This window comes from Myzus persicae, unplaced genomic scaffold (assembly GCF_001856785.1).
Source record: "Myzus persicae strain clone G006 unplaced genomic scaffold, MPER_G0061.0, whole genome shotgun sequence".
In the NCBI taxonomy this organism is placed as follows: Eukaryota; Metazoa; Arthropoda; class Insecta; order Hemiptera; family Aphididae; genus Myzus; species Myzus persicae.
Window position 1 is genome coordinate 448,339 of NW_019101013.1, and position 15,237 is coordinate 463,575.

The 15,237-nt window shown below is 29.6% G+C and overlaps 2 protein-coding genes across 7 annotated transcripts in view; one reads left to right on the forward strand and one right to left on the reverse strand.

The window, feature by feature from the left end:
- Positions 1 to 9,466, reverse strand: part of LOC111027276 (protein lap4) — a 31,762-nt gene extending 22,296 nt beyond the window's left edge. Inside the window, exons 1-2 of one of the 5 annotated variants that reach the window (XM_022305589.1) lie at positions 8,558 to 9,466; positions 3,848 to 3,965 (exon numbers count right to left, since the gene is read on the reverse strand). In XM_022305589.1, coding sequence (XP_022161281.1) covers positions 3,848 to 3,965; positions 8,558 to 8,719 — 280 coding nt within the window. In that variant the 5' untranslated portion in view covers positions 8,720 to 9,466. The remainder of the gene's footprint in view (positions 1 to 3,847; positions 3,966 to 8,557) is intronic. The other 4 variants (XM_022305588.1, XM_022305591.1, XM_022305592.1 and 1 more) reach the window with 4 other exon arrangements.
- A 201-nt stretch (positions 9,467 to 9,667) lies between these two features.
- LOC111027278 (lisH domain and HEAT repeat-containing protein KIAA1468-like) lies at positions 9,668 to 15,176 on the forward strand. 2 transcript variants are annotated; one of them, XM_022305594.1, is made up of 20 exons: positions 9,668 to 10,067; positions 10,187 to 10,351; positions 10,575 to 10,735; positions 11,036 to 11,182; positions 11,238 to 11,320; positions 11,399 to 11,702; positions 11,770 to 11,899; positions 11,975 to 12,120; positions 12,194 to 12,331; positions 12,461 to 12,625; positions 12,692 to 12,857; positions 13,186 to 13,342; positions 13,419 to 13,542; positions 13,610 to 13,732; positions 13,798 to 13,951; positions 14,013 to 14,148; positions 14,218 to 14,420; positions 14,489 to 14,654; positions 14,738 to 14,842; positions 14,908 to 15,176. In XM_022305594.1, exons 1-20 carry the CDS (start codon positions 9,857 to 9,859, stop codon positions 15,014 to 15,016), a joined length of 3,093 nt encoding a protein of 1,030 aa, XP_022161286.1. In that variant the 5' UTR covers positions 9,668 to 9,856; the 3' UTR covers positions 15,017 to 15,176. The 2 variants fall into 2 exon arrangements, with proteins under 2 accessions (XP_022161286.1, XP_022161287.1); XM_022305595.1 differs by lacking the exon at positions 9,668 to 10,067 and having other exon boundaries at positions 10,231 to 10,347; positions 14,908 to 15,175.
- The last annotated feature ends 61 nt before the right edge of the window (positions 15,177 to 15,237 follow it).

Below are 15,237 nucleotides of genomic sequence, written 5' to 3' on the forward strand. Positions count from 1 at the left end.
TATAGTAATAAATTAATATATCTGTGTGGGTAAGCGATCCATAGCCAAGTCTATCGCACTAATGTTGTTGAAGTTTGGAACATAGTCTTATACTCGAGGAAGTACATCTAGCATCTGGAAGCCAATTTTTAAAATTTTGAATTTTAGAGAGGCTTTCGAGGGGATTTGTTATCACAGGAAAAATGAATATTTTTGTTCATGCATAGTTGGCAGTTGCCATTGGTTACAGAAAATAAAATAGTTATTATGATTGGACATAATTTTAGATCTGTATTTTATACTTGGTCAAAACAACCAAAATGTGTTAAAATCTTTTAACGGAATTTAAGTTGAGGTAAATCCGCGGGCATTTAATTTGTCACGGGGAACGTGCAGGATCAGCTAATAGATAATGTCTCTGATGATGGAATCAACACTATTTAAAACAGTGATAGGGGGAGCTGGGAGGGGTTTGTGCAAATTTGATTGCTTATTAATAGTTCAAAAAAAATTTGAACTAAACAGATGGTCAATGGTATTTTTTAACGACTGAAAAACATGATTTAGATACCTATAAAAGTATAAAAGTAAAGAAGTGATACAAATGTTTGGCAGAAGACAAATTCTATAAACATAACTAATTATTTAATAAAAGCTAGGATGTATTACATTTGAATGTTTTAGAAACCTTAATTTTTTTATGGATCTTCTCGAAAGTATTATGGACGATTTTGTACATTCCCTATACTTCTTAAAGTTAATTGTTAAGGCCCTATGTAAATATATATTTTGAGGGGGTGTTGAGAATTTATAGTTTTCAGTATAAAAGAATTTTGGTCACCTGTAGAGATAGAAACAGTAATCTTCAATCTGGAGTAAAAGATAATATAAACTTTTCATCATTAATTTGTTAGCGATAATTAACGTTTTTAACGAATGTCCTTGATATGCGGTAGCGTTAGATTCGTTGCGGTGAATCTTGTATTCCTAGAAATGTCGGTAGGTACAACGTCTCCTATTCTTATAGTTAGAATAGTTAGAATAGAAGTTGATAAGATAATATTGATTGGGTGTTCCGTGAAATCTAAGTTGGTCATGTATAAAATAAAACGAAAAAATTAAGTTATGATAAACGCAATTATAATCCAAGTTTTAGGGGACAGGAAGGCTGGATTTTGTAATGTAAAAATTAAGAACGTAAATCTTAGATAATTGATAGTGTTTTTGAGGGACTAAAGCCCTTTGCGAACGAGGCGATTATTATTAGAATTTCTAGATAAATTACTGGAAATCTACCAACAGCGAAAATGCGCAAAATAGTAAAATAGGTACATCAGTAGAAGATGGTTGTTTGACAAGCCTGCCGACGTGCCCATCACTGTAAGGTATCTTTGACAAAAACCTTGTTTGCGGAATAGGCACTTTTAGGCTGGTTTTTTGGATTCAAAGTTTGAAAAGTCTGTTATTGTCAATTGTTCACTTCACAAAATGTACAATTATTGAGTACATACCTCACTATAATAGAAAATTAAATGTTCGATACATAAAAACTATATAATTTCATAAAATTCAGTTAATCAAACGCATTAACGTATGTTACAACAAGTGTTTTCTTAAAACACGTTTCCAAACCATTTAAAAATAATTGAATAATAAGGCGTGGTATATTAACATACCTAACCTTTTTTTTTTAATAACCAACCATTTAGCGTAGGATACCGTTTATTTATGCTATTATTTTAGTTAAAGTACACATGGTACATCATCTACGAAACAGCCCAGTGAAGATCCTGGTATGCGCGTATAGTTTTTAGTTTTTTTTTTACTATAGTACAGATTGGCATGTATTGGTATACTGTCGACACAAATTTGATACGTAAGATGATAACATTTGTGGTTCCATTGTTTTCATACTCATTATTATTACTATTATTATAAAATATGTATAGACATTTATATTATAATAATATGTAATACCAATATGTTTAAATTTCCAGCTATTGATCGGTAACCAGCGCTTTATTTCAACTTGCTGTTCAAAATGTAGTATTTTAAATACGCAAGAATAGTGTTGATATAACATTATATAGTAATTAAAATTAAATGTTTTATTCTAAACATTCATTTCGCGAAGTGTACACAACGCGTATTTATACAGTATTGTAAGCTGTGCAATATTTTTTTGACCCCATATTCCTGCATAAGCCTAACAACTATTCAAACATTAATATTATCACGTAGGTATTACATATTAGTATGTTACATTAACATTAACACATATTTTGATTATTGTCTAAGAGTTTATGGTATTTATTTAATTTTACCAGTTACTTGTGACAACAAATATTATACAATAGTTCACAGTTGACAATAACAAAATGTTGTTTAAATGAACACGTTCAAAAAAAAAATTTTCAACAACTGATTATTATTTATTTCATTTAATATCATATACAGATGCAAAAACATAATTAAGTTGGGTTTAGTTTACAAAATATACAAGGGCAAATGACCTGAAGCACTACATGTTTTAACCAGGACCTATACGTACTATTTGATGACATGACTAGGATGTATGCATGGGTTCACATGAGAACGGTGGGAGGAAACATACTAATCGTTTACACACACATGAATGAAGTAAAGTAAAAACATTCAATGTACGTTTCTGCATTGCATTTTGATATTATATTATAACTGCATTTATCACAGTGAAAAAAATTTGACCTCATTTAATTTTCGACTTAGAATAACCCTCAAAATACACAATATTATAATTTATAAGCAAGTTGTTATGATATATTTATGACATATTAAATAAAGTAACACAAACCTCTCTGTTTGTATGTGGATCTATTTATTTTAAACATTGTAGACGTACAAAATTCAGTTCTGGCAATGTCACCCGAGACACAAAAAGCAAAACATACCATGCCTAACCTAACCTATAGGTATTATGTAGTACGTACTATCATAAAAATTAATTTTAATATAATAATAGTTTCAATTAAAAAAAAAAATATATCAACATTTGGAATTGTGGGTTTCAAAATAAAACTGTTAATGTTGAAGAATAAATAATTACTTCTAATTGCATATGAATGACAGTATTATGTTAATTTTATGAATAATAAAAACATAGGTACCTATATACCCACATACTTATTAATTTTAAATTATTATTTACAAAAGCAATATCTATATTTATAAAATAAAAGTCTAATAAATTATTGGTAGGTAAATAAATAAAATAAAACGTTTAAATATTTTATTCCCCATCTTGGTATAGGTACTCTGTAGTACATTTTTTTAAGCAATAAAATATATTTAGATTACTATTCATATAATTGCTTGTATAGTTGTATCAACACTTCATTAAATTGTATAAAACCAGAGTAGAGCATAAATAAATATAAGAATTGCTTACCACTGTATATCTCACAAAAAGAGAATATAATTAGGTAGCTCGAATAATTTTAGTGTAAATTTCCTTAGAAGCGATAAATAATAATTACATGATTACCCATAATCATTATTAAATATCATTTAATAAAAAACAACTGTAATTACTAATTAGTATTACAAATGAATAATATTAAAAAAAAAAAATTGCTTATGAACAGAAGAGTGTTAAAAATCAAACAAAGAATGAATACCTATTTAACAATTTAAAAAAAAAAAATAGTTTATTAAGATTTTAAATGTTTAGTTCAGTTAATAAATAGTTAAAGAACCAAGTAATAATTTGTATTACTTATGTTTTATTTTATTTAATGTATGTTATACTTGGTTACAAATTTTAAATAGGTACCACATTTTAATTGTTTCTAAATAGTTAATATAATAATATAAAATAGAATTGAGTTACCATTTCTTGAAACATCTAATTCCACCAAATTTTCAAAATGTTGTATTTCTGGTGGTAAACGGTGTATTTCATTGTCACTTAGTCCAAGCTTCCGTAACCTTTGAAGTCTGAAGAAGTTCTGTAATAGAAATATAATATCATTAAACCATATATATGTAATCTAATTAGTTATTGTTAGTAATATGAGAAATATGGTGAAACGGTTAAAAAAAACATTGATTCACTGATAATCAAAACGTTTGATGTATTAAACACTAACTGCATCTAAATAATAAATTGATCAACAAATATTATTTAGTTGCATTGATAAAATGCATGCACTTATTTAACTCGTTGTAGAGTTATTATTTACTGTGTTATTTTACACAAATACCTACAAAACCTAAATTATTATTCATGGTTAGAAACTGATTAAAAAGTTCAATACGAAATATATACTTGAATAATAGTACATTTGAGTAGATTTTGAAAAAATAATAGGTACCTAGGTACATTTTTATGGTGTCTAACTGTCAATACTGATTTGTATATAATGTACACAAGTGATAATATCTAATTATTAATACCTACACATTCAAAATTATGTAAAAATAAAATATATTAGTTGAAGTAAGGTCATTAAAAATGACACATAAGTTATCTATGGAGAATGATGTAATTTCGCAAAAGACCTTGGCTTAACACTGGACAGGTTACATTATATCTACATCTTTAATATTAAGTCTTTATTGTTATCAATGGCACATAATACCATGTTTAAAGACCTTATTATTTTACTTATTATGCATATAGAAGAAATAACTAATTTTTGCATAGTTTATCATTTAAAAAACAAATTGGAGTATTGTATAGAATATAGGAAAACTATTAAATTGTTTTATTACTGCTGTTATTATTATAATTCTGTTTTAGTTATTTTTAGTTTTTAGTACCAACCATAACTAATTTATAACTAATTATTTTATGGCAAAACTTTATATACATACACTATATTATTTTGTAAGGCTTGTAATAAAAGCTAGAATAATAAATGTTCAACACATAATACAATATACAACCGTGTTAACAACAAAACTTTTATAAATACCTACATTTAAATAGTGAGCAATTTTCAAAGTATAAATTATCAAATAGGTATACCTATATGACAAATAAAGTATATCTGTTTAATAATAATAATAATAATAATGATTTTAAACAGGTAAATATTCCAATTAAAATAAATAGGTAACCATACCTACCTAATTTAAGTATTAAGGTTAAAATTGTTCTGATTAATAATAGTTATATACCTACTTATATATTAAATACCCATAACCTAAAAAGCATTAATTATTTTCTTACAATAACGTCATGAAATTTAAAGAATTTTAAAGAATGTATCAAATATTAAACAACATTTTAAGTTAAACACCTATAGGTAATAGGTTAATACATATTATTACAGTAGTCAGAGTGCCTTTTTTAAAAAATGTATGTTTAATTGGGAGGGGGAAATTGCAATAGGTACGACTTTGATGTTGTAAAAGTTATTTTTTTGTCATAATATTCAATCCATTTATTAAATTTTTTAGGGGAATCTAGTACCCTGTAATTATGAAGTATAGCTCAGAATAACCGAGATAAAGGTAGTCATTTGTAAATAATTACTTATGATGTTAAACAAATATTTGATTAGAGCTGTCACTATAAATCATAGGGTACTGTATTTAATTATATAACAGAAGACTAAGAACAAATACATTGATAATTTTTTTCAAATTCAGATTTTACTTTGAGATATAAAGTTATATTGTTCTGAAATCAAAATAAATATTTTTAATTTATCTATAGGTACTTATTACTTATTAGGTAGTAAATATTAGTAGGTGAAGTTTATAAAAACAAGTTTGTACTTTTATTAAATTCTTGTAAGACTTGCTAGTTTCTATTTGTTTTTTTCATTTATAAGCAATAAGCATACTACTAATGAGTTTAAAATGAAATGCAACCATATTATTTTTGAATAATAAAATTCAATGTGTTCAAATTGACATTCCTAAAATGGTAAATATATCGAAAGCCTAACAATGACATGACATTTTATAATTATTGACATAGGTGCCAACGATCTACAAATTAATATCAGAATATAATTTTATCCAAACAAAACAATATAATGAAGGCAGTAAACTCAATGATTAGTAGGTATCATCACCAGGTATAAGCCTAGTCAAAACATTATATTTGGAAATTAGATAGGTAATTCGAGACTAATGACTAATGTTTTGCCCACCACCGGTTGCCATGGTTGCCAATACTATTGTAACTATGGTATTATTTATTGTTGTTTGTACATTTGCCCAGTTTTATCATATAAAACTTATTAAAGATTGTTGTATTTTCAATTTTTTTTTAATATTTGGCCTTGCTTATTATAACCTGACCTACCCCTTCCCCCAAAAAGGATTTTAATTGGCTTTCAAAGTTACACATTTAATTCAATGAATTGTAGACATACAAATTTCTTAGTAATTCAGTTGTTAGAAACTGTCAGATAAAAATATTTAAAAAAAAAAAGGAACAATAGTAGGTACCCTATAACTGTGGCACCAAAAATTGCGATAAGTTATTGTGTTCAGTAAAAGACATTTTTATAAATGAATAATTTATGTTTGTGTATATGATAAGTGCATAGTATTAGATACCTACCTAATAATATGTAATAACTTATTATGAGTTATAAGTTATTTCTATTTTCATGATAATTTTGTATAGGTAGGTAAGAAAATAAATTAAGGCAACTATTAAATTTAATAAAAACATATTTTATGGGATTTTATTTTTCAAGAATGCTCCACAGGTGATTTTAATGAAATACAAATTCAAACTAATAAATAGGTATAATATGGTAAATATAATATTATAATAAGAGTTAAAATACCTAAAAAATTCACATAATTAGTTACACCGTACACATAGGATTTAGAAATAAGAATATAATTATTAAATTCCACTGTTGATAAGGTTTAAATGCCTATATAAACAATGAACATATTATCCTAACAGGTGTATAGGTACATACCGAATAAATAATCTTTCATGATACCAACTTTTTGATGAACGTGACAAAAAATATAAATCTAGAAAACTACATAACTGTACACATTATTTTAAAACCGACCGGTTGGTTTTATAATAGACTAAACATTTTTTAAAGCACTTTTGATTTTCTTCCTGATTGATTAGGTATTACTATAGTAAACATTAAAATAATAGGTACTAATGCATTTTAGTAGTATATTGTAAGTATCAGTAGTAAAATATCGGGAAAAAAGACTTCATCATCATAATTCATAAGATATCATACTAGTATTGGCAGTATTAATTGTGTCAATGTCAATGGCATGTATTTAACTTTTTTCCTGAGTGTGCATGATGAATTGAATATAAAACATTAATAACACCTTGTAATTTTGTTCCAAATCAAACATATTTATTATCAAGGTCACGAGTGCAAAAAGTGCAACAAAACGATAACAATATTTTATTTAAATTTAAGACTGAACCATCAAACTGAAATGTATGTGCTTAAAATACCACATTTTCTGACAAGTTTTCTAATAATCAAATTATAAAGTAGGTATTCATTTTAATAGGTAACCAGGTAAGTAATTCTTAGTTGGATATTAAGGTCATTTATAATACGTACAGCTCGGGAAATATCAAAATAGGATAGCATTTATTTAAAATTTGAAAAGAAGATGCAGATTTCAGTAAAATACAATGCCTATATTGAACATTGTGAAACAGAAATAGGATACTAGAGTAATAATCTTAGTGATATCAGAAGTTCTAATACTTGAATTGTTTGACATCAAATTAAAAATAGAATAATAAACAAAAATTATGTATTTTACAAAGACACATACCTAGTAAAACACGGAGCAATACACAACATAATAAAAATATCCAATTTGTCTATTTTACAATATAATAACATGATGTATATAGGAGTACAAGATATAAAGCCATGTGTTGTTTCAATTGTATATATTATGCCTAGTACTTTTAACATTACAAATGAATATGAAAAGGAAGGTTGGCATTTCTATTTAGCTTTGAAAAAGAATTTGAATGTAATATACATAAATTGTAAAGATATCTGGTCATCATTACCGATGGGTAGGTCTATCTATTAGTTTTCATTGAAAAAAACAATAGAAGTCTTTAGAAAATGGTTTTACAAATATCTACTATTGAAAACAATTTGATGCCCACCTACCTTATTATAAAAAGTTAAATACTTTTTGATGACGGTAAATGACAGGTTAAACAGTTAGTGTATCAACCTATATTAATAAATTACACAGATTTATTTATTAGGTACCCACATTAGATAAGTTAAGTACCTACTTCTTTGTTTGTCTTTTTTTAAAAAATATTTGTAAGATTTCTTTTAAAATGACACATAGGATACAACAGCCGGGGGACCGGTATCGGTTACAAAAGTAACAGACATGATAATGAACATGTCTGTAGCCTGCAGGATAGAATACACCTGTCTGTCCGCTAGTAAAAGAAACAATTTGGATGGCTGGCCAGCTATTAAACGCACGCATTACATTCAGAAACATAATTGATTGCCGGTGGGTACCCATTAGCTATTCCTGGCGGGGACTCGTGATAGCAAACTGAATTGTGCTCAGGCTGTTCCTATTTCAGACTTACTTTTGGCAGTTCGCGAAGGTGGTTGGCGTCAAGCAGCAGCTCCTCCAGGCTCCTGGCATACCTGAGTATCTCTTCGGGTACCGAGTTCAACGAGCTGTGGCGCTTATCCACGCACTCCACCTGCCTGTTGCAGCCCTTGAATATCGGTATACAACGGAACATGACACCGGTCAGTCTGCGGGTGACATGATAACAAAGACACGGTTAACACGGCACGCCGGGTCGCTTGGCCCGTAGCGACCTGTAATCAACGGAGATCGGTCGTTCGGTGGCCGACTGACGGACGATCAACGGGAATCCATCGGCAACGAAACGAACAGTAACAACGTACCAAATAGTTCGGACACCACCGGGTCGTAATACGGGAATACGACGGTCGTTATAACGTCATCGTGTCATACGAACAACAGTGACAACGGCGGTGGTGTAAACACACGCGAATTGCAATAAAAACCGTTTGCGTGGGCGACGACGCCTTTACGACAACAATCTTACGACGGTGGGAGGGAGACGGACACGCGTGCCGTCGGTATAACAACAATCGTGAGTTGGAATTATTGTTGTTAGCGCACACCGTCCGGGGGAACAGAGCGTTGGAGAATACGCACGGCAAACGGTACGGCACTAGACACTAGTGCACTACTGACTACTGAGCCGCCCCGTTGAGGACGTGTGCGACGTGCTCAGTGCTGCTGCTGCTCTACCACCACCACCGACCGCGGCCGTCAGTAGACACTACCACTACCACTATCACCGGCCGTTGTGGTTGGCGTGCCGTCGATGACGACGACGACGACGTAATCTCCCGATCCGCATTCCACAACATTCCGGAACGTGTACACGAATGTCATGTATTATTATTATTATTATTATTATTATTATTACTATTATTATTAGTAATATTACTACAATGGGAATTTTACGGGGCGTATGGTGACTGGTGAGGCAAGCGCGCGACGCTGAATGATTAGGGCACCAGGCGCGCGCGGCTCGCCGCGCCCGACGACCGCGCCCCCCATACCTGCCAGACAGGAGCGTGGCAGTTTGACCAACGCAACGGGCCCCTGCCACTATCCGTAGACGTTATCAAATCAACCACGACACCACGTAGATAGATTAGATAACGTTATTATGTTTAATGTTATAGTTATTTTGAAATTGGACAATCAGTTCTCAGTAGGTAGTCTCAAAAGAATTCGCGACTTATTTTCGTCGAGATTTGAGACTATGCCCGTCCTCTAGTCGCGTAGTCCGTCGTCCGTCCGTCCGTCTGTGCGTGTACGACGTCTTACAGAAACGATGGCCGAGGACGGGCCGACTGGCCCGAGCTATGGCGACATAGCCAAAAAACTGTTGGACGACCGTCTGCTGCTCACCGCCCTGGAACTCCATTACGAGCTCGTCGAAGCTGGAAAGGAACTACCAGGACTTCGTGAGTTTTTTTCCAACCCCAGCAACTTCGAACACTCGTCTCCACAAAACGACAACATCAGTATAACTCTGAGTATGGGTACGTAAAGCTAGGACAAGAGCTTTCTATTACTGTCGTTATACAAAATCTTATGTCTACACATTACTTTGTCTGTTCAATGCATCCTTAATTGGCGTTATTCAAAAAATTTTGTTTAGCTCGATCATCGAGTCAAGCAACTTTGGACTCGCTGGAGATGGCCAGGTACTCTGAAGATGGCGATAAGACAGTCAATGAACGAGTAGCCATCCTTGAGTTTGAACTGCGCAAAGCCAAAGACACAATTAATGCCCTCAGAACGAATTTGACAGTGGCAGCTGTAGGTAATATTGTTTTAAACTTTGAAACAGACATATTGTGATTTTATCTTCATAATTCATAGATTGGTAAATATGTAATTGTTACCTTATAGGTAGTACATACAACGTAGGTCCTACATCCTATCTAGTATTTACTAGATAAACAATAATAGCTAATTAAATTTTAATTGTTTTTATGTATACCTGGAAAAGTATATATATTAATTACTTGTAACAATTATTATAGAATCTGAAGAATTTGCTGGGGAAGATCCTAAAATTTCCCAATATGATGATAGAATCAAACCACATGAACAGCGGGTTCTCAATTTTTTAGTAAATGAGTACTTAATGCAACATAATTATAAGTTGACGTCAATAACATTTGCAGATGAAAATGAAAATCAAGTAAATTATTTTAATATTTGGTATTATTACTTGTTAGTGCCTTATTTAAAACGTGCAACAAATCATTGTAAAAATAAATAAATTTATGATAAAATGGAATTTTTCGTAATATAGTTAGATTATAATTTGTGTTAACATATACTTACCTAATAGCATGATCGTTAATTATTCATTACTCAAATTATGTAACATGCAATTGAGTAGGCATATATTTTTTCAACTAATTTTATCGTATATAATACATATTTAAATTCCACTTCAATATGTATTAAATATAGTTTAATTATGTTCTGATTTTAGGATTTTGAAATCTGGGATGATGTTGGTCTGAATATTTCAAGACCCCCACATTTATTATCCTTGTATAGAGATCGAGCTAAAAGTTACTTTAAATCAGATGTATCCTGTCAGAGTGAAATACAAGAGTGTATAAATATTGCTACCCAGGTATTTTTCTATTAATTTGAATATAATTATTTACTTAACACATTACATTGTATAGATGGACGGAGACTGCAGTGATTTTACAAAAATAATCTCCCAATTAGAAAATGATAATGAAAATCTTCTTTCTCAATTACAATTGTAAATATTGTTTGATTTTAGTTTTGTATTTTTATGTAATGTAATAAAATACATAAAAAGTTATTCTTATTTCATCAGGCTCAAATCAACTAAAGATTTATCTGATATAACCCCGAATATTTCTAAAGAAAAATGGTTACGGCCAGACAAAAGTAAAAAACAAAAAGTTTTAAGAAATTGTGAATCGTCAGTTTTTCAAGATATGTTAATAAATAAATGTTGGCCCGATCAACAATTGCCATTAATGTATTTGGATGTTGATTTGGATGTATTATCTGATGATGGTGTTGAATTGAATTTATATCCAATACTACGAATTCTAGAAAATCAAAGGTTACGCAATCAAAATGATGAAAATATTTTAGAATCCGAAAAACAAGAAGTAATTAATACATTTTTTTTTAAAATTGATTTATTAATAAAATTATGTTTATTTTTTTAAATATTAGGATTTTATTATCTTAAGTGTTCTCTTAATGCATATTCACCCAGATGTATTAGAAAGAGAAAAAATCTTATATTCTTTATTCAATATGAGAAAAAAACCTAATAAAAAAGAAAGAAGTTCAATTATAGGAGGTATGTTTTTAACCACATCCACATTTTATTCAACTATTTGTACATTCTTTTAATATTTTACTTATTTTAATTTAGGTTTATCTTGGTTCCTAAAATACTCAAATAGTGAATTTTTTGAAAGAGAATTGTTGCCTCAGTTATGGCATTTGTTAACAGATAAATATGTTGAGAAAAGATTATTGGTTGCAGAGGCTTGTTCGTGGTTTAGCCCATTAATTAGTGTATGTTTTGAATGCATAACATTATTTTAAATATTTTTGCGGAGATATATTATTTATTAAAAACAATTTTTAGTGTGAGTCTAGGCAATCTTTACTTTCTGTATTGCAACAAATGTTGATTGAAGACACTGATGAATCTGTCCGTGCAGCTACTATTAAAAGTATTGCAATCAATACTGTTTATATTTATGATTCTGACAAATATGCTCAAGTAATTGGTGCTAATTTTTCATTGCTTATTTGTGTTACTATTCCAATGTGTTCTGCTTATTATAACTATACTAAACAAAACTGTACTAGTTAACTAATGTATCATAAACAACATTTTACTATTTGGTAGATTGAAGAACTTCTTTTTATTGGCCTAAAAGATAATTTAAAATACATAGTTGAAATCACTATTGGAGTCTTGTTGCCAGTTTTAGCAAAATGGGCATTTGACAAAGGTCGTTTACAATCAAACTGCTACATGAGATTAATGAACTCTTTGACAACTCAAATTAAGGTTATTTATTCAGGTTGTATAAAGTTTACATTTTTTTTAATTATTTGAATTACTTATTCTCTTTAGACTCTTGATTCTCAAAAAAAATCACAAAAAACTGACCAGTTAGAATCTAACTGTTGTTATATGGTCAATGCTATTCGTTCTATACTTCCATATTTAGTTCTATATGTAGCATCTGCCCCTGAATGTATATCATTGAGAGACGAAGACACGCCAAGAGGAGAACTAAGTTAGTAAAATACAAATGAGTTTCCGATTAACTTTTTGATAAGCAATGTTTATATACATTTTTAAAAAAGTTGGCATGCGAGACATTGACGTTTAAATATATTTTAAATGGTTTTATCTTTTTAAACCAACGTATTGTACTTAAACATCATCATTAAAAATATAGTGATAAAAATAAATTACTCCCACATTTAAATTTTTCATTCCTAATGAGCTCTCTGAGTGTGTGGCTGTGTATCTTAATTTGCTTCTCAAATGGTTAACAAAACATGCAACCATAATAATATTAATAATTTGTTGGATACTATCTTTCATATAAAATGTTTCAGGGACAGGTTTTGCTGATATTTGTGTTGGTTTGAGTAACCCACAAGTATTCTATAGCGATCCAAATAATACAATTGGTACAGTGATGTGTACATTTGATGCTGTTGTTGAGGACAATAAAATAACATGGCCTAGATTACAGTGGCTGTTTGAATGCATGTACGATTTGTTTTTTCTATTGTGCTTAAAATTTATTTTTGGTAAATACTTTATCAATTTTTTATTGAATATTTAGGTTGCCCAGCTTAATAGAATCTTCATCTTTGGTTTCAATCGAAAACCAAAAGCTTTTGCAGTCACTCATGGCATTATTCCAATCGTTTTGTTATGGATTTGGATCTAAGTTCACACAAAATAAAGTAAGACTTAGTATAATTATTTTTCAGAATACAAAAGGCATTGAATTAATATATTAATTAATTACAGGTAAAACCATTGTTTGTAGAAAAAATACAAAGTCTAGAAAAATCCTTAGGTAAAATTGCTAATGCTTTACCATCAATGACTCTCCTATGTATATACATGTGTTCAGTATTAGCGCCAATAGAGGTGAGTTAGTGTTTAAATACTATAAGCTTCTACCTTGTGTAATATTTCGATGTTATATTTTCTAGCGCGAAGATCAAGAGTTGGAAGGAACTTTAAAAAAATATGTGTGTACATTACCATTATGTGGTGTTCCTATCAATATATTGCAATTTACAGTCAGTCAACTAGCACTTAATCATCAACGGTTACATGAATTAATACTATCATCTCTCTGGGAAGGTATAATAACAACAAGACTAAACCGCTTTGTACAAACGATATTAATTTACTGATTTCAAAGGTGTAATTAGTCAAAAAGAAGCAGTTCGTTTGGCTGTGACTGAACTATTATCGTCTATTATGCCATACTTGTCTGATATAAATATAACCAACCGAATTGTGCCAGCTCTCATTACACTTTCTAATGATTCTAATTGGTTAGTTACTCACTTAATAATTATTTGAAAAATGTATTGAATTTAAATTGTTTATTTGTATAATTTCAGTGATGTGAAAATAGCCTTAGTCCCAGTTCTTGGTCAACTGATGATGTCAACAAATAACAAGGATACTATTGAAAAATGTCGTTTTCAGATGAAAAGTCTTATGGATGATCGGACGTTAAGTGATAGCATTGTATTTGTGTCTGAACTCATAACAGCTTTTGGCAAACTGGCTCCAAAGTCAGATCAAGCTTACAGAGAAGATGGTAATTAACAACGAAATATAATATATAAATATGTTAAATATGAAATTTAATTCAAATTAATTACTTAGTGTTGATGGTGCAGTTAAATATGTATTCTGGTGTAGCTGTAAGAACATCAGACATTACAAGAAAAATAGAACTAACTCGTGTACTGTTAGATGCATTCAGTACAGTTCTTTATGAATGCACTCTATCTCCAAGTGCAATCACATCATCTCTTTTGCCTAGTTTAAGGTAATTTTAATGTTATATTATTAATATTTAGTAATCAACTAATAACTATTTGTTTTTTGAAATCATATTATAATTGTTTGTAGGTGTTTAGAGGAACTTTGTAACATAAATAATTTGTCTCAAAAAGAATTGTCAGCTATGTTGATTAAGGAAGCAGAATCAAGGTTACCACCATCACAATCTGAAACGTAATTATATTTTTCAATTATCTTATTCATAGCTAAATAATTAAATTTTATTTAATAAATAATAGTGGTACCAGCAGTGTAACTCAAGATTTGAAACCTAAAATGGTTAAAATGTTTCAATCATCAAATATTGCCAAACAAACAATGTTTTGGAAGAAAAATAACCAGCCTTAGTAAATATGTTATTACGCTGTTAAAACTTAAATGCTTTAAATATTGTTTGAATAATGAGTATATTAATCTCAAGTGTTAAACATTAAAAACATTTAAGTCAAGTGATACATGTTAGATCTATATAATATATAATAATGTAATATGTAACAAAAACAAATGCAATAATTGTGATATTTTAAGACATTTATTTTATTTTTTATAATTATACTATTATATTATTG